Source organism: Cervus elaphus, chromosome 18 (assembly GCF_910594005.1).
Source record: "Cervus elaphus chromosome 18, mCerEla1.1, whole genome shotgun sequence".
Classification (NCBI taxonomy): domain Eukaryota; kingdom Metazoa; phylum Chordata; class Mammalia; order Artiodactyla; family Cervidae; genus Cervus; species Cervus elaphus.
This window is the reverse complement of record NC_057832.1, coordinates 49,620,683-49,644,426: the sequence shown is the minus strand read 5'-3', so window position 1 is coordinate 49,644,426 and position 23,744 is coordinate 49,620,683. Positions and strand designations below refer to the sequence as shown.

General features: G+C 38.8%; 1 protein-coding gene across 1 annotated transcript in view; it reads left to right on the top strand.

The window, feature by feature from the left end:
* GNAI1 (G protein subunit alpha i1) overlaps window positions 1–14,758 on the top strand; it is a 106,747-nt gene extending 91,989 nt beyond the window's left edge. Inside the window, exon 9 of the mRNA XM_043872425.1 lies at window positions 12,654–14,758. Coding sequence (XP_043728360.1) covers window positions 12,654–12,844 — 191 coding nt within the window. The 3' untranslated portion in view covers window positions 12,845–14,758. The remainder of the gene's footprint in view (window positions 1–12,653) is intronic.
* Window positions 14,759–23,744: the final 8,986 nt, after the last annotated feature.

Genomic DNA, 23,744 nt, shown 5'->3' with positions numbered 1-23,744 from the left:
AGTCCATGGGGTTGCGAGAGTCAGACACGACTTACAGACTAAACAGCAGCATTGTAAAGTAGCCCTTTTGTGTTAATGTCAGAGGACCCAAGTGATAAAGTAAAAGTGTTAACTCGGTTGTGTCTCTTGTGTGATCCCATGGACTATAGCCCACCAGGCTCCTCTGTCCATGGGATTCTCCAGACAAGAATACTGGAGTGGGTAGTCATTCCCTTCTCCAGGGGATCTTCCTGACCCAGAGGTTGAACTGTGTCTCCTACATCACAGGCAGATTCTTTACTGTCTTAGCCACTAGGGAAAGTCCCAGAGAACCCAAATCACTCCTCAAATATTACATACCTACAGAGATTTTAGAGCCAGCAAGAACATACTTGTTAGCTCCCTTTTTTTTTTTTTTTGGCCAGGTATACATTTTTTTAAAGTTAGTAGTAATCACAGATCTAAGATTCTTTTAGCAAAGAGAGTATTATAGAATTCTTGATTCACCTGATTCAGATTCTCTGATGCACCTTCAATTCTTAATTCCTGTTCTATACTGTTTGCTATAGAAGAAGACATGTAGCCTGCAAACTCACTTGGTTTATCTCCTACCTCTCTCTGCTCCTGTCTTCTCCTCTTTTTATCTGTATGTTGGCATTTCACCAAATTCCCTCTGCAGTCTTATAATCTTCCAGCATTCTCTTCTTTCATAGGCATATTTATTCTCAGCATGATAAATTCTGTTGTCAACTCTAATTTCTCTGTGGAGACTCAGACTTGCATTTCTAACTGCTTACTGAGCATATCTGTGTTTTTTAGCACCTGAGACTCAAATTGAACTCATGCTATCTTTTTTTTTTTTCAAATCACCTTTATCTCCCTTTGAATTATATCATCAGCCTCCCATTCTCAAGTGTTGAGCCAGGTTATATCATCTGTAACAAACCTTTATTCAAGACAATTATATTACGTTAGAAACTAATGTCATCTTCCACCACTCCTTCCCTCAGTCATTCTTTGCCAAAACTTAAAATCAGGTTTAATACTGTACTTACCAGTTCATTCATGTATCTTGTAGTTCTGGGGATTAAGTAATGTAACTAGTTACCTGGAATATGTACAGCAGATTGAGGAATGCACACAGGGCAAGCTATTTTCTCAAAACATATTTTTAATTTAGAGGTTGCGTTAGCTTCTGTGAGTCAACAGGACATTGTTTATTCCTTTATATTTCAGTGTACCAACCTTATTATGATTTAATAAACTAAAATTTAACTTGTAGAGTATATGGCTGTCTGCTATTGACTTGAGATAAAATGTAAACTTATTTTGACAACCTAGAGGAAATTTCCTATGAACAGTCAACCAAGTTTGAATCATTAAGAAATAGAAAATCTGAATAGACTGATTAGTAAAGAGTTCAATCAGTAATCAAAAACCTCCCAGTAAACAAAAGTTCATAACCAGATGGCCTTACTGGTGAATTCTACCAAACACTCTGAGAAGCACTGCTAATAATTCTTCTCTAACTCTTCCAAAATTGGAAGCATTCTCTCCTCTTCCATCACTCATTTTACCAGGCCAGCATTTCCTGTTACCTAAACCAGGCAAATAATTCACAAGAAAATTCAGTTCAGTTGCTGTCATGTCCGACTCTTGCAACCCCATGGACCACAGTACGCCAGGCCTCCCTATCCATCACCAACTCCCGTAGTCTGCTCAGACTCACCTCAGTTGAGTCAGTGATGCCATCCGACCATCTCATCCTCTGTCATCCCCTTCTCCTCCTGCCTTTAATCTCTCCCAGCATCAGGGTCTTTTCCAATGAGTCAGCTCTTCACCTCAGGTGGCCAAAGTATTGGAGTTTCAGCTTTAACATCAGTCCTTACAATGAACACTCAGGACTGATTTCCTTTAGGATGGACTGATTGGATCTCCTTGCAGTCCAAGGGGCTCTCAAGAGTCTTCTCCAATACCACAGTTCAAAAGCATCAATTCTTTGGCGCTCAGCCTTCTTTACAGTCCAACTCTCACATCCATACATGACTACTAGAAAAACCATAGCCTTGATTAGATGGACCTTTGCTGACAAACTAATGTCTCTGCTTTTTAATATGCTGTCTAGGTTGGTCATAACTTTCCTTCCAAGGAGTAAGCGTCTTTTAATTTCATGGCTGCAGTCACCATCTGCAGTGATTTTGGAGCCCCCAAAAATAGTCATCCATTGTTTCCACTGTTTCTCCTAGCCATTTGCAATGAAGTGATGGGACCAGATGCCATGATCTCAGTTTTCTGAATGTTGAACTTTTTAAGCCAACTTTTTCACTTTCCTCTTTCACTTTCATCAAGAGGCTCTTTAGTTCTTCACTTTCTGCCATAAGGGTGGTGTCATCTGCATATCTGAGGTTATTGATATTTCTCCTGGCAATCATGATTCCAGCTTGTGCTTCTTCCAGCCAAGCGTTTCTCATGATGTACTCTGCTTATATGTTAAGTAAGCAACATGACAATATACAGCCTTGACGTACTCCTTTTCCTGTTTGGAACCAGTCTGTTGTTCCATGTCCAATTCTAACTGTTGCTTCCTGACCTGCATACAGATTTCTCATGAGGTAGGTCAGGTGGTCTGGTATTCCCATCTCTTCCAGAATTTTCCACAGTTTATTGTGATCCACACAGTCGAAGGCTTTTTCATAGTCAATAAAGCAGAAGTAGATGTTTTTCTGGAACTCTTGCTTTTTCAATTACAGGCCAAATATCTCTGATAAACATAAATGTAAAAATCTTCTACAAAATATTAGCAAACTGAATTGGGCAGTACATTAAAGAGATTTACACCATTAGTGCATGGGATTTATTCCTGGAATGCAATGATAGTTCAATACCTGCAAATCAGTTAATGTGACACCACCTAAGAAATAATCAACAGATCCAATGACAATAACCAAAAAAGCATCTTTAAATTCAACGTCCATTTAGGGGATAAAAACTCAACAAAAAGTTGCAGGGGGAATGTACCTCAATGCAATAAAGGCCATGTGACAATTCTATAGCTAATACCATACTCAACTGTGAAAAGCTGAAAGCTTTTTTTCTAAGATAGGGAGTAAGACAAGGTTTCCCACCATCACCACTTTTGTTCAACATAGTATTACAAGTCCTAGAGAAGGAAATGGCAATCCACTCCAGTACTCGTCTGGAAAGTCCAATGGTCGGAGGAGCCTGGTAGGCTATAGTCCATAGCGTCACAAAGAGTTGGACACAACTGAGCGACTTCACATACACACACACACACACACACAAGCAAAAAAATAAAGGCATCCAAATCAGAAACCAAGAAGAACTATAAGTATTCACAGAAGACATAGTATTAAATATAGAAAATCTTACAGGACTCACAAGAAAACTGTTAAGAATCATAGTCAATGAATTTAGTGAAACTGCAGGATACAAATCAGTACATAAAAATCTTAGTAGTAGTGAACTATAAGAAAAATTAAAAGTCAGATTTATAGTTGCATTAAAAACAAAATTTCTAGGAATAAATTTAACCAAGGAGGTTAAAGACGTGTACGCTGAAAACTAAAACACAGATGAAAGAAATTGAAGAAGATAACAAATAAATGGGAAGACATTCCACGCCCGATTAGAAGAATACTGTTGGAACAGTCCATGCTACCTGCAGTTGTCTAAAACACTCAATGTAATCCATATCAAAATTCTAATTGCAGTTTTCACAGAAAGAATAATCCTAATATTTTTAAGTCATAAAATATACCAAAAACTAAAGCAGTCTTTAAAAGGAACAACAAAGGTGGAAGCACTCTTCTCCCTGGTTTCCAACAGCTAGAGTAATAAAAACAAGTGTGGTGTTGGCATTAAAAACAGATCTAAGGAACAGAATAGAGAGCCCAGAAGTAAACCATGAATACATGATCAAGTAATTTATGACAGAACTCAAGAATATACAATGGGGAAAGAGCAGTCTCTTCAATAAATGTTAGCATGTGGCTGCTCAGTTTTCCTAAGAATGAAACTGGACTGCTTTCTCTACCATACACAAAGATAAACCCAAATAGATTAAAGATTTGAGCATAAGAAATGATCGAACTCCTAGAAGAAAACATAGGCAGTAAGCTGGGCATCCGTCTTGCCTAATTTTTAGGTTTGACACCAAAAGCAAAAATAGACAAGTGGGACTACATCAAACTAAAAAGCTTCTGCATGGCAAAGAAAATCATCAACAAAATAAAACTGCAGCCAAAGGAATGGGAGAAAATATTTGCAAATCATTTATCTGTTTAGGGGTTAACATTCAAAATGTCCTTTATTGAGCCCATCTTTGCGTGAAATGTTCCCTTGGTATCTCTAATTTTCTTGAAGAGATCTCTAGTCTTTCCATTCTGTTGTTTTCCTTGATTTCTTTGCACTGATCACTGAGGAAGGCTTTCTTATCTTTCCTGGCTATTCTTTGGAACTGCATTCAGATGGGTATATCTTCCCTTTCTCCTTTGCTTTTCACTTCTCTTCTTTTCAGTTATTTGTAAGGACTCCTCAGATAGCCATTTTGCTTTTTTGCATTTCTTTTTCCTGGGAGTAATCTTGATCACTGACTCCTGTACAATGTCACAAACTTCCATCCATACTTCATCAGGCACTCTATCAGATCTAGTCCCTTAAATCTATTTCTCACTGTATAATTGTACAAGATTTGATTTAGGTCATATTTGAATGGTCTAGTGGTTTTCCCTACTTTCTTCAATTTAAGTCTGAATTTGTCACTAAGGAGTTCATGATCTGAACCACAGTTAGCTCCTGGTATTGTTTTTGCTGACTGTATAGAGCTTCTCCACCTTTGGCTGTAAAGAATATAATCAATCTGATTTCAGTGTTGACCATCTGGTGATGTCCATGGTAAAGTCTTCTCTTGTGTTGTTGGAAGAGGGTGTTTGCTATGACCAGTGCATTCTTTTGGCAAAAGTCTATTAGCCTTTGCCCTGCTTCGTTCTGTACTTGAAGGCCAAATCTGCCTGTTACTCCAGGTATTTCTTGACTTCCTACTTTTGCATTCCAGTCCCCTAGAATGAAAAGGACACCTTTTTTTGGTGTGTTAGTTCTAAAAGGTTTTGTAGGTCTTCATAGAACTGTTTAGCTTCTTCAGCATTACTGGTCGGGGCACAGACTTGAATTACCGTGATATTGAATGGTTTGCCTTGGAAACGAACAGAGATCATTTTGTCGTTTTTGAGATTCCATCTAAGTACTGCGTTGCGGAGTCTTTTGTTGACTATGAGGGCTACTCCATTTCTTCTAAGGGATTCTTGCCCACAGTAGTGGATATAATGGTCATCTGAGTTAAATTCACCCATTCCAGTCCATGTTAGTTTGCTAATTCCTGAAATGTCGACGATCACTCTTGCCATCTCCTGTTTGACCACTTCCAATTTGCCTTGATTTATGGACCTAACATTCCAGGTTCCTATGCAATATTACTCTTTACAGCATTGGACCTTACTTTCATCACCAGCCAAATCCACAACTGGGTGTTGTTTTTGCTTTGGCTCTGTTGTCTTCATTTTTTCTTCATTCTAGCTGGAGTTATTTCTCCACTGATCTCCAGTAGCATACTGGGCACCTACCAACCTGGGGAGATCATCTTTCAGTGTCCTGTCTTTTTGCCTTTTCATACTGTTCATGGGGTTCTCAAGGCAAGAATACTGAAGTGGGTTGCCATTCCCTTCTCCAGTGGACCACATTTTGTTAGAGCTCTCCACTGTGACCCCTCTGTTTTGGGTGACCCTACATGGTATGGCTCATATGTTCATTGAGTTAGACAAGGCTGTGGTCCATGTGATTAGATTGGTTAATTTTCTGTGATTGTGGTTTTCAGTCTGTCTGTCCTCTGATGGAGAAGGATTAGAGGCTTATGGAAGCTTCCTGGTGGGAGAGGATAACTGAGGGGGAAACTGGGTCTTGTTCTGGTGGGCGGGGCCATGCTCAGTAAACCTTTAATCCAATTTTCTGTTGATGCATGGTGCTATGTTCCCTTCCTGCTGTTTACCTGGGGCCAAACTATGTTGGAGGTAATGAAGATAATGGTCAGTTCAGCTCAGTTGTGTCCGACTCTTTGACCCCATAAATCGCAGAACGCGAAGCCTCCCTGTCCATCACCAACTCCCGGAGTTTACTCAAACTCATATCCATAGAGTCGGTGATGCCATCCAGGCATCTCGTCCTCTGTCGTCCCCTTCTCCTCCTGCCCCCAATCCGTCCCAGCATCAGGGACTTTTCCAATGAGTCAGCTCTTTGCATGAGTTGGCCAAAGTATTGGAGTTTAAGCTTCAACATCAGTCCTTCCAACGAACACCCAGGACTGATCTCCTTCAGGATGGACTGGTTGGATCTCCTTGCAGTCCAAGGGACTCTCAAGAGTCTTCTCCAACACCACAGTTCAAAAGCATCAATTCTTTGGCACTCAGCTTTCTTCACAGTCCAACTCTCACATCCATACATGACCACTGGAAAAACCATAGCCTTGACTAGATGGACCTTTGTTGGCAAAGTAATGTCTCTGCTTTTTAATATGCTATCTAGGTTGGTCATAGTTTTCCTTCCAAGGAGTAAGTGTCTTTTAATTTCATGGCTGCAGTCATCATCTGCAGTGATTTTGGAGCCCCAAAAATATAAAGTTGGACACTGTTTCCCCATCTATTTCCCATGAAGTGATGGGACCAGATGCCATGATCTTAGTTTTCTGAATATTGAGCTTTAAGCCAACTTTTTCACTCTTCTCTTTCACTTTCATCAAGAGGTTCTTTAGTTCTTCTTCACTTTCTGCCATAAGGGTGGTGTCATCTGCCTATCTGAGGTTATTGGTATTTCTCCCAGCAATCTTGATTCCAGCTTGTGCTTCTTCCAGCCCAGTGTTTCTCATGATGTACTCTGCATATAAGTTAAATAAGCAGGGTGACAATATACAGTCTTGTATATTGTCTTGTATATGGACATACTCCTTTCCCTATTTAGAACCAGTCTGTTGTTCCGTGTCCAGTTCTAACTGTTGCTTCTTGACGTGCATATAGGTTTCTCAAGAGTCAGGTCAGGTGGTCTGGTATTCCCATCTCTTTAAGAATTTTCCACAGTTTATTGTGATCCACACAGTCAAAGGCTTTGGCATAGTCAATAAACCAGAAATGGATGTTTTTCTGGAACTCTCTTGCTTTTTCAATGATCCAGCAGATGTTGGCAATTTGATCTCTGGTTCCTCTGCCTTTTCTAAAACCAGCTTGGACATCTGGAAGTTCATGGTTAATGTATTGCTGAAGCCTGGCTTGGAGAATTTTGAGCATTACTTTACTAGCATGTGAGATGAGTGGAACTGGGCGGTAGTTTGAGTATTCTTTGGCATTGCCTTTCTTTGGGATTGGAATGAAAACTGACCTTTCCCAGTCCTGTGGCCACTGATGAGTTTTCCAAATTTGCTGGCATATTGAGTGCAGCACTTTCACAGCATCATCTCTCAGGATTTGAAATAGCTCAGCTGGAATTCCATCATCCACACTAGCTTTGTTTGTAGTGATGCTTTCTAAGGCCCACTTGACTTCACATTCCAGGCTGTCTGGCTCTAGGTGAGTGATCACACCATCATGATTATCTGAGTCGTGACCATCTTTTTTGTACAGTTCTGTGTATTCTTGCCACCTCTTCTTAATCTCTTCTGCTTCTGTTAGGTCCATACCATTTCTGTCCTTTAGCAAACCCATCTTTGCATGAAATGTTCCCTTGGTATCTCTAATTTTCTTGAAGAGATCTCTAGTCTTTCCCATTCTGTTGTTTTCCTCTATTTCTTTGCATTGATCTCTGAGGAAGGCTTTCTTATCTCTCCTTGCTGTTCTTTGGAACTCTGCATTCAAATGGGAATATCTTTCCTTTTCTCTTTTGCTTTTCACTTCTCTTCTTTTCACAGCTATTTGTAAGATAATGGTAACCTCCTTCAAAAGATCCCATGCATGTACTGCTACACTCACTGCCCCCAACCCTGCAGCAGGCCACCACCGACCTACACCTCCACTGGAGACTCCTGGACACTCCCAGGCAAGTCTGGGTCAGTCTCTTGTGGGGTCACTGCTCCTTTCTCTTGAGTCCTGGTGCACAAGGTTCTGTTTGTGCCCTCCAAGTGTCTATTTCCCAGTCCTGTGTAAGTTCTGGCAGCTCTATGGTGGGGTTAATGGCAATCTCCTCCATAAGGGTTATGCCGTACCCAAGTCTGCTGCTCCCAGAGCCCCTGTCCCTATGGCAGTCCACTGCTGACCCGTCCCTCCACAGGAGACACTCAAACACAGTTCTGTCTCAGTCTGTGGGGTTCCTGGGTCCCTGGGTCCTGGTGCACACAAGGTTTGTTTGAGCCCTCTTAGTATCTCTGGTGGGAATTGGGTTTGATTCTAAATGTGAATTCGCCCCTCCTACCATCTTGCTGGGTCTTCTCCTTTGCCCTTGAACGTGGGGTATCTCCTCATGGCTGCTCCAGCAAAGCGCAGCCACCACTTCTGACCTTGGATGTGGGTATCTCCTCTCGGCCTCTCTCCACTCCAGCGTGGTGCTGCCATTTCTATAGCACATCTTATGCATTTCTATAAAGGACAGAAATGGTATGGACCTAACAGAAGCAGAAGATATTAAGAAATGGTGGCAAGAATACAGAGGAGAACTGTACAAAAAAGATCTTCACGACCCAGATAATCACAATGGTATGATCACTCACCTAGAGCCAGACATCCTAGAATGTGTAGTCAAGTGGGCCTTAGGAAGCATCAGTACGAACAAAGCTAGTGTGGATGATGGAATTCCAGTTAAGCTATTTCAAATCCTCAAAGATGATGCTGTGAAAGTGCTGCATTCAACATGCCAGCAAATTTGGAAAACTTTGCAGTGGTGACTGGACTGGAAAAGGTCAGTTTTCATTCCAATCCAAAAGAAAGGCAATGCCAAAGATTGCTCAAACTACCGCCCAGTTCCACTCATCTCACACTACCATAGTAATGCTCAAAATTCTCTAAGCCAGGCTTCAACAATATGTGAACCGTGAACTTCCCGATGTCCAAGCTGGTTTTGGAAAAGGCAGAGGAATCAGAGATCAAATTGCCAACATCCACTGGATCACTGAAAAAGCAAGAGAGTTCCAGAAAAACATCTATTTCTGGTTTATTGACTATGCCAAAGCCTTCGACTGTGTGGATCACAATAAACTGTGGAAAATTCTTAAAGAGATGGGAATACCAGACCACCTGACCTGACTCTTGAGAAACCTATATGCAGGTCAAGAAGCAACAGTTAGAGCTGGACATGGAACAACAGACTGGTTCTAAATAGGAAAAGGAGTATGTCAAGGCTGCATATTGTCACCCTGCTTATTTAACTTATATGCAGAGTACATCATGAGAAATGCTGGACTGGATGAATCACAAGCTGGAATCAAGATTGCCAGGAGAAATATCAATAACTTCAGATACGCAGATGCTACCATCCTTATGGCAAAAAGCAAAGAGGAACTAAAGATCCTCTTGATGAGTAAGACAAGAATGAAAAAGTTGGCTTAAAGCTCAACATTCAGATCATGGCATCCAGTCCCTTCAGTTCATGGCAAATAAGATGGGGAAAAAGTGGCAGACTTTATTTTTTTGGGCTCCAAAATCACTGCAGCCATGAAATTAAAAGACGCTTGATCCTTGGAAGGAAAGTTATGACCAACCTAGGTAGCATATTAAAAAGCAGAGACATTACTTTGCCAACAAAGTCCTTCTAGTCAAGGCTGTGGTTTTTCCAGTGGTCGTGTATGGATGTGAGAGTTGGACTGTGAAGAAAGATGAGCGCCAAAGAATTGATGCTTTTGAACTGTGGTGTTGGAGAAGTCTCTTGAGAGTCCCTTGGACTGCAAGGAGATCCAAACAGTCCATCCTAAAGGAGATCAGCCCTGAGTGTTCATTGAAACTCCAATGGATTAAAACTCCAATCCTTTGGCCACCTGATGCGAAGCACTAACTCATTGGAAAAGACCCTGATGTTGGGAAAGATTGAGGGCAGGAGGAGAAGGGGACGACCGAGGATGAGATGGTTGGATGGCATTACCAACTCAACAGACATAAATTTGGGTAACCTCTGGGAGTTGGTGATGGACAAGGATGCCTGGCATGCTACAGTCCATGGGGTTGCAAAGAGTTGGACATGACTGAGTGACTGAACTGATTCAAAATGTGTAGTTATCCCTCAGTACCCATAGGATACCACTACACTAGTTTGGTATACAGTAGTGGTATACCATGCATACCACTATACTAGTTTGGGATACCAAAACAATAGTTTGAGGACCTACCATAGGTAACAGAAAACTGTGGATGCTTCCACCTTTGTTGTTCCTTTTCAAGACTGCTTTAGCTTTTGTAGTCTTTTATGATTCAAAATTGTTAGGATTATTTATTCTTTCTGTGAATAAAGTCTCTTGCATAGAATGGCATGGTGTAGCTTGTCCTCCATTTGCTGGTTACAAATCCACAGGGCCAGCTGTATAAAGAACTACAACTCAGTAACAAAAACACACAATTTGACTTTTAAAATGGGCAGAGGATCTGAATAGACATTTTTCCAAAGACATACCAGTGGCCAACATGTCCATGAAAAGGTGCTCAACATCACTGATCATCAGGGAAATCAAATCAGAACCACAGTTTGCTCTTACCACACACCTGTTAGAATGGCTATTCCCATAAAGAAAAGAAATGCTAAATGTTGGTAACGATGGGGAGAAAGAGGAACCCTTGTAACCTGTTGCTGAGATTGTAAATTGGTGCTGCCACCATGGAAAACAACATGAATTTCCCAAAAAACTAGAAGTAGATCTGCCATATAATTCAGCATTTCCACTTCTAGGTATGTGAAGAAAATGACAACACTTTTTGGAAATGATGTATGTACCCCTCTGTTCACTGCAGTATTACTTATGGTAGCCAAGTTACAAAAACCAGCAGTGAAGTTCAGGGGAGGGGAAGCACTATGGTAATGCAGTGGCACTTTAAATATAAATTTCCTCCAGATATGGAGTGAGCCTCAGATGTGGACAGAGAGTTTCAGAATGGCTTTCCCAAGCAGGCTGGGTAACAAAGGACCTTGAAGGCCAGGCACATAATTTTGTGTTATTACTGCAGGTTTTTTTTCAAGTGAACATTTTATTGAAGTTTAACTTAAGTACACAAACAGTACATAAATAAATTATACACACTTAGCACAAATATGAAACTTACTGAATGTTAAAAAGTGAAAATACTGATACATGTGATACTCAGGTCAAGAAATAGAACATTTCCAGGTCCCCAGAAACTGTCATCCCCCTTTCCAGTCTTAAGTGATCGAATTCCACCCACACACACACAGAGTGATCATTATCATGACTTCCATCTTCATTGATTAATTTTTAGTCTTTTCAAGCTTCTTTGTTTTCTCAACATCAGTTGTTCGTAGTATACTGTTTTGTGTCTGCCTTCATTTGTTCAGTGGTATGTTTTTGAAACTCATCTGTAGTATTGTGTGCAGCAGTATTTTTATTCTCATTTCTCTGTGGCAGCTCATTGTATGAGTATGTTGGAATTTATCAGCCAATCTACAATGGCTGGTTTTTGGGTTGCTTCCTAAAGTAGAAGTTCTGCTATTAACAGTCTTTATATGTCTTCTGGTGAATATATTCACCAGACTTTATATATACATATAAAGGTACATTCTGTCAGAGACACACCTAAAACCTGAACTTTTGGGTCACAGAGTACACGTGTGATTATTTTTAGTTGCCAAGTATCAAAATGTTGCACTCAGGAGTCTCCAGTCATCTGATGAAAGCAGCAGTCATTCTGTCATTGACTTTTTTGTAACTTCATAGCCATATACCACATTGTAGACCATTGTAATGTTTTTGAATAAAAAACTGAGAGATAAATGCTAGTTTATGTATTGAATATATATAGGAAGTTGAATAAAAATGGCTTCCTTTGTGGCTCAGACAGTAAAGAATCCACCTGCAATGTGGGAGACCTGGGTTCAATCCCTGGGATGGGAAAATCTCCTGGAAAAGGAAATGGAAACCCACTCCAATATTTTTGCCTGGAGAATTCTATGGACAGAGAGGAGCCTGGCAGGCTACAGTCCTTGGGGTCGCAAGGAGTCGGACAAGACTGAGTGACTAACACAACACTTTGAATAAAAATATACCAGTCAGTACTCAGCCAGCATTTCTTGATCAGCCACTATAGGCTAGAAGTGTTATAGCAAGCCACATCAGTTATTTGTATAAGTTGTTTCCATGTTAGGATGTAGAGTGTAAGGGGTAAGAGCAAAAAGAGGCTCTGACACTTGGAGATTGAGGCAGGAACAAAGATCATGGGGAATGTGGAATACCATGCTTTTGGTTTTTGGTTTTTTTTCTTTAAATGTAACTTACAGTCATTAAAGGATGATTAACATTGGGTATTTTTCGCTTAAAGTTTATCTTGTTCTCAAAGGGCAAAGACAAGTATGATGGAATCTACATATTTCATACATATGAAACCTATTTCTGTATTTTAAGGTCCATGTTGCTTAGCAGTATACTCCTTTTAACTTCACCTTACTTTTCTTTCCATTTCCCTTCTCAGGCTCAAACACATATGAAGAGGCAGCTGCATATATCCAGTGTCAGTTTGAAGACCTCAATAAGAGAAAGGACACAAAGGAAATATACACCCACTTCACATGTGCCACGGATACCAAGAATGTGCAGTTTGTCTTTGATGCCGTAACAGATGTCATCATAAAAAATAATCTAAAAGATTGTGGTCTCTTCTGAGTTTTGGCAGTAAATGGTAAAATGCATTTTCAAACCAAATGAGTACTTACATGTGGATCTCTCTAGACTAGAGTCTTGCAGCAACACAGAATGTAGTTAGTATATAGCAAGTGCATCTGGGACCTGACCAAAGCTGTTCTATTTTGTTTTTTTAACTAAAAGTAATGGAAAGACCTTTCTTAAATGTGAGAGGTGGCCCTGCATTGTGAAACTAAGGGCAGTGTTAAAGCTGGGCTCTAGTGTACTGATGACTTCTACATACGTGTAAATATGCAAATGTATGTATACATGTATTTATGACTTTAGTTTTCCACATTACTTCTAGGTATTTAGTAAGCGGCAACTTATAATTTTAGTGTGATGGCTTTGGAAATAACAGAAATATTAAGTACTTTGTACTGAATGACAGACTATAGTCATGTTTGCCAGTTCTAAACAGCTTTATTTATGTTCCTGTCCTGTAAATTTTTAAGTACGATGATTAATATTAGGACACATTGCAGCTCTTGTCTTGATTATATGTATACTTGTAATCATAAATGTTATTTGTACAAACATTGCACAGACTATTTTAATAACATGATTTGTTCTTTAAATTTATGTGTTTTATTGAACTGTTCTTGAAGAAGATGACTATACCTGCCTTTGAATCAGTTAAACATTGTATGCGTTTCAGTTTTTCTTTTTTAAGAGTGCATGCTGATCTGATTCTACATTAGATTTGGTTTAAAAACTGTAAAATTGCAGGTTTCTGAGGATATACGTTTAGACTTATAAACAATTTTTATTCAGTTGGTTTGTTTTCACTTTGAATTTTAATATTTGGATGGTTTTCATGCATTGCCTTAAAGGTGATGCCAAATTAATTTTTATACACTTCAAATAACTACATTTTTATTTATAACTAAGTTTAGGTGGGTGAGAGAGCATTTTTGTGGGTAAAAAATAAGTCAGCATAATGAATTTTGAGACATTCATCTGTGTATTTCCTTTGGGAAATCCCTTGTACGTACCATACATGACAGCTCCTTGTTCGGAAGGTAACAGGAAAGACCTCTGAAGATTCTGCTGCTGATAAAATGCAAGCTTTAAAATCACATGTGTAAGTAACTAGTTTCAAATTTAATTATCACACTATATTAAAATTACTTTTTTCCCTGAGATTATTCAAGTTTCCTCCACTTGCTTGAGTTTGTATTATTTCTTTAAACTGTGCTGTTATCTCTGAGAATGAAATGGGCAATTACACTTAGAAAAATGAGTAATCGTATTTAATTAAGTCAGCAATTGTATGTATTCTCAAGTAAGTATTACATTTTCGCTAGATATTAAACTTTTGATAGTCCCTTTTGTTTTAATTATTCACAGTATCTATGACCTTGTTTTCAGCGAAGTGAACAGCATTCCATACCCTACTTCTCTTTTTTACTCATCTTGAAAAAGTTATTTAGTGTTTCAGTAAGCTTTGTGGGTAAGTAGTTTCTAAGTTTAGTTGTGTGTTATCATTTTGTTGAGGTCTATTTGTTGCAGTGTGTGTGTTTGTGTGTGTGTATGTAACCAGAAACTACATTTACATCTGTTTCATTTGGGGGGGGGGGTTTCTTTTTTGTAATGTAAAGAAATTCAAAGTTATCAAAATTCTTTAAATAAATGTGTTAGTTTAGATTCTTTATGTGCCTTTCATGAAAGATATGTTTTCATTAATTTTATGGATGGAAGACCTGTTGTATTCATCTTATGAAGCTATGTATGAAATTCAACTGTCCTGTGAATCGATTTGAATCATGAGAAATAACAGTTTAAAAAGCCACAAAAGAAGCACATATTGGTGACCACCATTGATGAATTCCTGACTTTATTCTGTGTAATTGTGTTACTAATAAAATCTAATAAATTCGAATTTTTAAAATTTTACAAACCTGTTGGCTAAATACCTGTTTTTGTATTAGCATTTATCAGTCTGTAGTTCATTTCTTCTTTGCCTTTGTGTTTGCAATTTAATCTATTCCTGAAGCTTGAGTTTTCCCTGCCCTAAATTTTCTCATGAGATGTGGTGCCACATTTGGAATTTCCTGCTCCAACTCAGTACGCCCAAACCAAATTCATCATCATTTTCCCTGTCAACCAGTTCTCACCCTCTTTCTTGGCCACTGAACCGCCATTCACGTAATCCCTCAGTGGGGAATTTGTCAGCCATTAGGAACTCTTCTTAGCCCTCATCTCCATTTCTGATAAGCCACTATTTGAGTACAAGTCTCCTTCCCAGTGCCTTACATGTGGTTTTTGTTTTATTTCTCTTTCCCATTCCCACTGCCATCTACTGAATTCAGGTCTTTGTTTAACTTCCAATTAAAATGGCTTATTAATTAAATTCCCCACTTACTTCCAGTTTCTCTTTTCTTCAGAGCTGGTTACTTATCCTAATCTAGAACTGTGCCTGTGTTACTTTCTGTGCATTAGCTCTGACTTGTCAGTAAAATGAAATCTACTTAGCCTTCCATTCATGCTCTTCATCAAATGAGCCCACTTCACTACGTCCCCTCCCCCTGCCACCTTCCACACATTCTAACAGCGCTTTGTGCATAGCCCGGGCTTTCCTTCAAGCACTGTACTACATCCTACCTGCAAGTGCTTAAAACAATGCCTGGGACACAGGACATGTTCCTTTATGTCTGTTAATGTTATTTTTATTTATTAGCACTTTTTTTGGTGGTCTCTTTTTTAGACCAACTGGCATCTTGTCTTCCATCTGCCCTACTTGAAACTGCATGGTTCTCATAGGGCTGCCAATCGCAGTTCTCACCTCCCTGGCCAGAGGCTCAGGTCTGATCAGCCCTCATCCCCGTCACTGGGAAGCAGCTCAACTGAGCCAGTCATAGTGCCAGTTCTCATTTCTCAATTTCCTAAAGCTCTTCTGGCTTCTAAAGTCCCTTTCATTTCATTTAGTTCAGTATCCTTTTAAAAAACAACACTCTGTTTCATTCATTCAGGTTCAGACTTTTACCCCCCAAAAAAATGCTTAGTAAAATACACATGGTCTTACTAAATGGCAGCAGTAACTGCGATAGATCAAAAGTCTCAGAGAGGTTAATCAACAACCAAGACCAACATTTCAAACCTGTGACTTCTGACTTCACTTCTGTTTAATGCTATCTTATATCCAGAAAATGTATAAGTATTCTTTTAACCACCCCCATTGTCACCTTCTGAGTTTATCTGAATCATATTTTTAGACTAAAAGTACATAAGATAGAGATTATGGAGCATGAGGTATCCCGCTTTGTTCTAACTATACTAGAAAGCTATAGTAGAGCAGTGTTCTATTGGCATAAAAACGTGCACATAGATCTGAGAAAAAGAATAGAGAGCCTAAAAATAAACCCAGACATATATGGTCAATTTATGAGAATAGAGCCAAGAATATACAACAGAGAAAGAACATCTTCAATAAATGATGTTGGGAGAACTGGACAATATGCAAGAGAATGGAACTGGATAATTATCTTATACCACACACACAAAAAAAACCCAAAATGGATTAAGGGCCTCGGTGGATTAAGACCTGAAACCATGAAACTCCCAGAAGACAGAGGCAGTAATAAGCTCCTCGACACTGGTCTTGGTGATAATCTTTTAGATTTGACAGAAGGCGACAGAAAAAGTGGGACTACATCAAACTAAGCTGCTTCTGCACAGGAAAGGAATCCATCAACAAACTGAAACAGCAACCTGTGGGATGGGAGAAAACACTGCAAATCATATCTTGTAATCCAATAGTTAATATCCAAATATACAACTCAAAAAAAAAAAAAAAAAAAAAAAACCTGATTTTAAAATGGCCTGAGAATATAAAGACTTTTTTTTTTTTTTTTTTCCAAAAAAAGACATGTATAGCCAATAGGTTCACAGTAAGTTGCCCAGCCTCATTAAATATCTGGGAATTACAAATCGAAATCACAGTGAGCTATCACTTCACTTCTGTTAGGATGACTATTATCAAAAGACAAGAAATAACAAATATTGTAAGGATGTGTTGAATCAGGAACCCTCGTGCCCCGTTGGTTGGGACATACACTGGGGCTGTCACTATGGCAAAAAGGATGGAGGTTCCCCAAGATATTAAAAGTGGAATGACCATACGATTCAGAAATTCTACTTCAGGGTATTTATCCAAAAAGAGAGTGAAAACACTGACTCAAAAAGACATGCACCCCCATTTTCAAGGCAGCACTATTTACAGCAGCCAAGATAGGGAAACAGCCTAAGTGTCTATGCACAGATGAATGGATAAAGAAAATGCAATACACACACACAGACACACACATAGGAATATCAGCCGTAAAACAAGATCTTGCCAAAACAACATGGATGGACCCTGAGGAGGACATTATGCTAGATGAAGTAAGTCTGAGACTGACAAATATATGTAGAATCAAGAAAATTCAGCTCATAGATGCAGAGAACAGATCAGTGGTTGCCAGAGGTGGTATGTGGGTATGGATGAAATGGGTGAAGAGAGTCAATAATAAAAAATTCCAGCTATGAAATAAGTCATGGGGATATAATGTACATTTCATGGAAAATAGATGGGGAAACAGTGGAAACAGTGTCAGACTTTATTTTGGGGGGCTCCAAAATCACTGCAGATGGTGATTGGAGCCATGAAATAAAAAGACGCTTACTCCTTGGAAGGAAAGTTATCACCAACCTAGATAGCATATTAAAAAGCAGAGACATTACTTTGCCAACAAAGGTCTGTCTGGTCAAGGCTATGGTTTTTTCCAGTGGTCAGGTACGGATGTGAGAATTGGACTGTGAAGAAAGCTGAGCACTGAAGAATTGATGCTTTTGAACTGTGGTGTTGGAGAAGACTCTTGAGAATCCCTTGGACTGCAAGGACATCCAACCAGTCCATCCTAAAGGAGATCAGTCCTGGGTGTTCATTGGAAGGACTGATGCTGAAGTTGAAACTCCAATACTTTTGCCACCTCATGTGAAGAGTTGACTCATTGGAAAAGTCCCTGATGCTGGGAGGGATTGGGGGAAGGAGGAGAAGGGGACGACAGAGGATGAGATGGCTGGATGCCATCACCGACTCTATGGACATGAGTTTGAGTAAACTTCAGGAGTTGGTGATGGACAGGGAGGCCTGGCGTGCTGCGATTCACGGGGTCGTGAAGAGTTGGACACGACTGAGCGACTGAACAGAACTAAATGGTGAGTATAGTTAAAAACACAGTGTAGCCTATTTGGGGGATACAAAGAGTAAATTTTTAAAGTTCTCATTACAAGAAAAAAAAATTTAACCGTGTGGTGATGGATGTTAACTAGACTTATTTTGACTATTTTGCCATATATATATAAACTCATTAGTGTACACACGAAATAATGTTATATGTCAAATATATCTCAAAAATGCATAAAAGCTTAAAAATACATATACTTATATCTTGTATCAAAGCTATTTATGATAATACCCACTAGATGTGAAGGTTCTTAAGGACCCAGACAGTTATGGACATTTTTTATTGTTAACAGAATCGCCCATGGTGCCTTGTGTAAAGGATTTAATGATGTAATCTGTATTATAGATGTTAGCATTGCCATTGCTCAGTGTGTTATTTTAGAGAAAAGTTGAAAGTGGTGGGGGTGGCCTGGCACTGGTGTTATCTGAATGCAAATCCTGGCTCTATCTCTTATTAACTGGGTAAATTGGGGCAAGTTATTTAATTTCACTCAGTCTCCTTTTTTTTTTTTTCTTTTTTTTTTTAATTTTTTTATTAGTTGGAGGCTAATTACTTCACAACATTTCAGTGGGTTTTGTCATACATTGATATGAATCAGCCATAGATTTACACTTATTGCCCATCCCGATCCCCCCTCCCACCTCCCTCTCCACCCGATTCCTCTGGGTCTTCCCAGTGTACCAGGCCCGAGCACTTGTCTCATGCATCCAACCTGGGCTGGTGATCTGTTTCACCATAGATAGTATACATGCTGTTCTTTTGAAACATCCCACCCTCACCTTCTCCCACAGAGTTCAAAAGTCTGTTCTGTATTTCTGTGTCTCTTTTTCTGTTTTGCATATAGGGTTATCGTTACCATCTTTCTAAATTCCATATATATGTGTTAGTATGCTGTAATGTTCTTTATCTTTCTGGCTTACTTCACTCTGTATAAGGGGCTCCAGTTTCATCCATCTCATTAGGACTGGTTCAAATGAATTCTTTTTGACGGCTGAGTAATATTCCATGGTGTATATGTACCACAGCTTCCTTATCCATTCATCTGCTGATGGGCATCTAGGTTGCTTCCATGTCCTGGCTATTATAAACAGTGCTGCGATGAACATTGGGGTGCACGTGTCTCTTTCAGATCTGGTTTCCTCAGTGTGTATGCCCAGAAGTGGTATTGCTGGGTCATATGGCAGTTCTATTTCCAGTTTTTTAAGGAATCTCCACACTGTTTTCCATAGAGGCTGTACTAGCTTGCATTCCCACCAACAGTGTAAGAGGGTTCCCTTTTCTCCACACCCTCTCCAGCATTTATTGCTTGTAGACTTTTGGATAGCAGCCATCCTGACTGGTGTGTAATGGTACCTTATTGTGGTTTTGATTTGCATTTCTCTAATAATGAGTGATGTTGAGCACCTTTTCATGTGTTTGTTAGCCATCTGTATGTCTTCTTTGGAGAAATGTCTGTTTAGTTCTCTGGCCCATTTTTTGATTGGGTCATTTATTTTTCTGGAATTGAGCTGCAGGAGTTGCTTGTATATTTTTGAGATTAATCCTTTGTCTGTTGCTTCGTTTGCTATTATTTTCTCCCAATCTGAGGGCTGTCTTTTCACCTTACTTATAGTTTCCTTTGTAGTGCAAAAGCTTTTAAGTTTCATTAGATCCCATTTGTTTAGTTTTGCTTTTATTTCCAATATTCTGGGAGGTGGGTCATAGAGGATCCTGCTGTGATTTATGTCGGAGAGTGTTTTGCCTATGTTCTCCTCTAGGAGTTTTATAGTTTCTGGTCTTACATTTAGATCTTTAATCCATTTTGAGTTTATTTTTGTGTATGGTGTTAGAAAGTGTTCTAGTTTCATTCTTTTGCAAGTGGTTGACCAGTTTTCCCAGCACCACTTGTTAAAGAGGTTGTCTTTTTTCCATTGTATATCCTTCCCTCCTTTGTCAAAGATAAGATGTCCATAGGTTTGTGGATTTATCTCTGGGCTTTCTATTCTGTTCCATTGATCTATATTTCTGTCTGTGTGCCAGTACCACACTGTCTTGATGACTGTGGCTTTGTAGCAGAGTCTGAAGTCAGGCAGGTTGATTCCTCCAGTTCCATTCTTCTTTCTCAAGATTACTTAGGCTATTCGAGGTTTTTTGTATTTCCATACAAATTGTGAAATTCTTTGTTCTAGTTCTGTGAAAAATACCGTTGGTAGCTTGATAGGGATTGCATTGAATCTATAAATTGCTTTGGGTAGAATAGCCATTTTGACAATATTGATTCTTCCAATCCATGAACACGGTATGTTTCTCCATCTGTTTGTGTCCTCTTTGATTTCTTTCATCAGTGTTTTATAGTTTTCTATGTATAGGTCTTTTGTTTCTTTAGGTAGATATACTCCTAAGTATTTTATTCTTTTTGTTGCAATGGTGAATGGTACTGTTTCCTTAATTTCTCTTTCTGTTTTTTCATTGTTAGTATATAGGAATGCAAGGGATTTCTGTGTGTTAATTTTATATCCTGCAACTTTACTATATTCGTTGATTAGTTCTAGTAATTTTCTGGTAGAGTCTTTAGGGTTTTCTATGTAGAGGATCATGTCATCTGCAAACAGTGAGAGTTTCACTTCTTCTTTTCCTATCTGGATTCCTTTTACTTCTTTTTCTGCTCTGATTGCTGTGGCCAAAACTTCCAACACTATGTTGAATAGTAGTGGTGAGAGTGGGCACCCTTGTCTTGTTCCTGATTTCAGGGGAAATGCTTTCAATTTTTCACCATTGAGGGTGATGCTTGCTGTGGGTTTGTCATATATAGCTTTTATTATGTTGAGGTATGTTCCTTCTATTCCTGCTTTTTGGAGAGTTTTAATCATAAATGAGTGTTGAATTTTGTCAAAGGCTTTCTCTGCATCTATTGAGATAATCATATGGTTTTTATCTTTCAATTTGTTAATGTGGTGTATTACATTGATTGATTTGCGGATATTGAAGAATCCTTGCATTCCTGGGATAAAGCCCACTTGGTCGTGGTGTATGATTTTTTTAATATGTTGTTGGATTCTGTTTGCTAGAATTTTGTTAAGGATTTTTGCATCTATGTTCATCAGTGATATTGGCCTGTAGTTTTCTTTTTTTGTGGCATCTTTGTCAGGTTTTGGAATTAGGGTGATGGTGGCCTCATAGAATGAGTTTGGAAGTTTACCTTCTTCTGCAATTTTCTGGAAGAGTTTGAGTAAGGTAGGTGTTAGCTCTTCTCTAAATTTTTGGTAGAATTCAGCTGTGAAGCCATCTGGTCCTGGGCTTTTGTTTGCTGGAAGATTTTTGATTGCAGTTTCGATTTCCTTGCCTGTGATGGGTCTGTTAAGATCTTCTATTTCTTCCTGGTTCAGTTTTGGAAAGCTATACTTTTCTAAGAATTTGTCCATTTCATCCAAGTTGTCCATTTTATTGGCATAGAGCTGCTGGTAGTAGTCTCTTATGATCCTTTGTATTTCAGTGTTTTCTGTTGTGATCTCTCCATTTTCATTTCTAATTTTGTTAATTTGGTTCTTCTCTCTTTGTTTCTTAATGAGTCTTGCTAATGGTTTCTCAATTTTGTTTATTTTTTCAAAAAACCAGCTTTTAGCTTTGTTGATTTTTGCTATGGTCTCTTTAGTTTCTATTGCATTTATTTCTGCCTTAATTTTTAAGATTTCTTTCCTTCTGCTAACCCTGGGGTTCTTCATTTCTTCCTTCTCTAATTGCTTTAGGTGTAGAGTTAGGTTATTTATTTGGCTTTTTTCTTGTTTCTTGATGTAAGCCTGTAATGCTATGAACCTTCCCCTTAGCACTGCTTTTACAGTGTCCCATAGGTTTTGGGTTGTTGTGTTTTCATTTTCATTCATTTCTATACATATTTTGATTTCTTTTTTGATTTCTTCTATGATTTGTTGGTTATTCAGAAGCGTGTTATTTAGCTTCCATATGTTTGAATTTTTAACAATTTTTTTCCTGTAATTGAGATCTAATCTTACTGCACTGTGGTCAGAAAAGATGACTGGAATGATTTCAATTTTTTTGAATTTACCAAGACTAGATTTATGGCCCAGGATGTGATCTATTCTGGAGAAGGTTCCGTGTGCACTTGAGAAAAAGGTGAAGTTGATTGTTTTGGGGTGAAACGTCCTATAGATATCAATTAGGTCTAGCTGGTCCATTGTGTCGTTTAAAGTTTGTGTTTCCTTGTTAATTTTCTGTTTAGTTGATCTATCCATAGTTGTGAGTGGGGTATTAAAGTCTCCCACTATTATTGTGTTACTATTAATTTCCTCTTTCATACTCGTTAGTGTTTGCCGTACATATTGCGGTGCTCCTATGTTGGGTGCATATATATTTATAATTGTTATATCTTCTTCTTGGATTGATCCTTTGATCATTATGTAGTGTCCTTCTTTGTCTCTTTTCACAGCTTTTATTTGAAAGTCTATTTTATCTGATATGAGTATTGCGACTCCTGCTTTCTTTTGGTCTCCATTTGCATGAAATATTTTTTTCCAGCCCTTCACTTTTAGTCTGTATGTGTCTCTTGTTTTGAGGTGGGTCTCTTGTAGACAGCATATATGGGGGTCTTGGTTTTTGTATCCATTCAGCCAATCTTTGTCTTTTGGTTGGGGCATTCAACCCATTTACATTTAAGGTAATTATTGATAGGTGTGGTCCCGTTGCCATTTACTTTGTTGTTTTGGGTTCACGTTTATACAACCTTTCTGCATTTCCTGTCTAGAGAAGATCCTTTAGCATTTGTTGAAGAGCTGGTTTGGTGGTGCTGAATTCTCTCAGCTTTTGCTTATCTGTAAAGCTTTTGAGTTCTCCTTCATATCTGAATGAGATCCTTGCTGGATACAGTAATCTAGGTTGTAGGTTATTCTCTTTCATTACTTTCAGGACGTCCTGCCATTCCCTTCTGGCCTGGAGGGTTTCTATTGATAGGTCAGCTGTTATCCTTATGGGAATCCCTTTGTGTGTTATTTGTTGTTTTCCCCTTGCTGCTTTTAATATTTGTTCTTTGTGTTTGATCTTTGTTAGTTTGATTAATATGTGTCTTGGGGTGTTTCGCCTTGGGTTTATCCTGTTTGGGACTCTCTGGGTTTCTTGGACTTGGGTGGCTATTTCCTTCCCCATTTTAGGGAAGTTTTCAGCTATTATCTCCTCGAGTATTTTCTCATGGCCTTTCTTTTTGTCTTCTTCTTCTGGAACTCCTATGATTCGAATGTTGGGGCGTTTCACATTGTCCCAGAGGTCCCTGAGGTTGTCCTCATTTCTTTTGATCCTTTTTTCTTTTTTCCTCTCTGCTTCATTTATTTCCACCATTTTATCTTCTATCTCACTTATCCTATCTTCTGCCTCCGTTATTCTACTCTTGGTTCCCTCCAAAGTGTTTTTGATCTCATTCATTGCATTGTTCATTTTTAATTGACTCTTTTTTATTTCTTCTAGGTCTTTATTAAACAATTCTTGTATCTTTTCAATCTTTGTCTCCAGGCTATTTATCTGTAACTCCATTTTGTTTTCAAGATTTTGGATCATTTTTATTATCATTATTCTAAATTCTTTTTCAGGTAGATTCCCTATCTCCTCCTCTTTTGTTTGACTTGGTGGGCATTTTTCATGTTCCTTTACCTGTTGGGTATTTCTTTGCC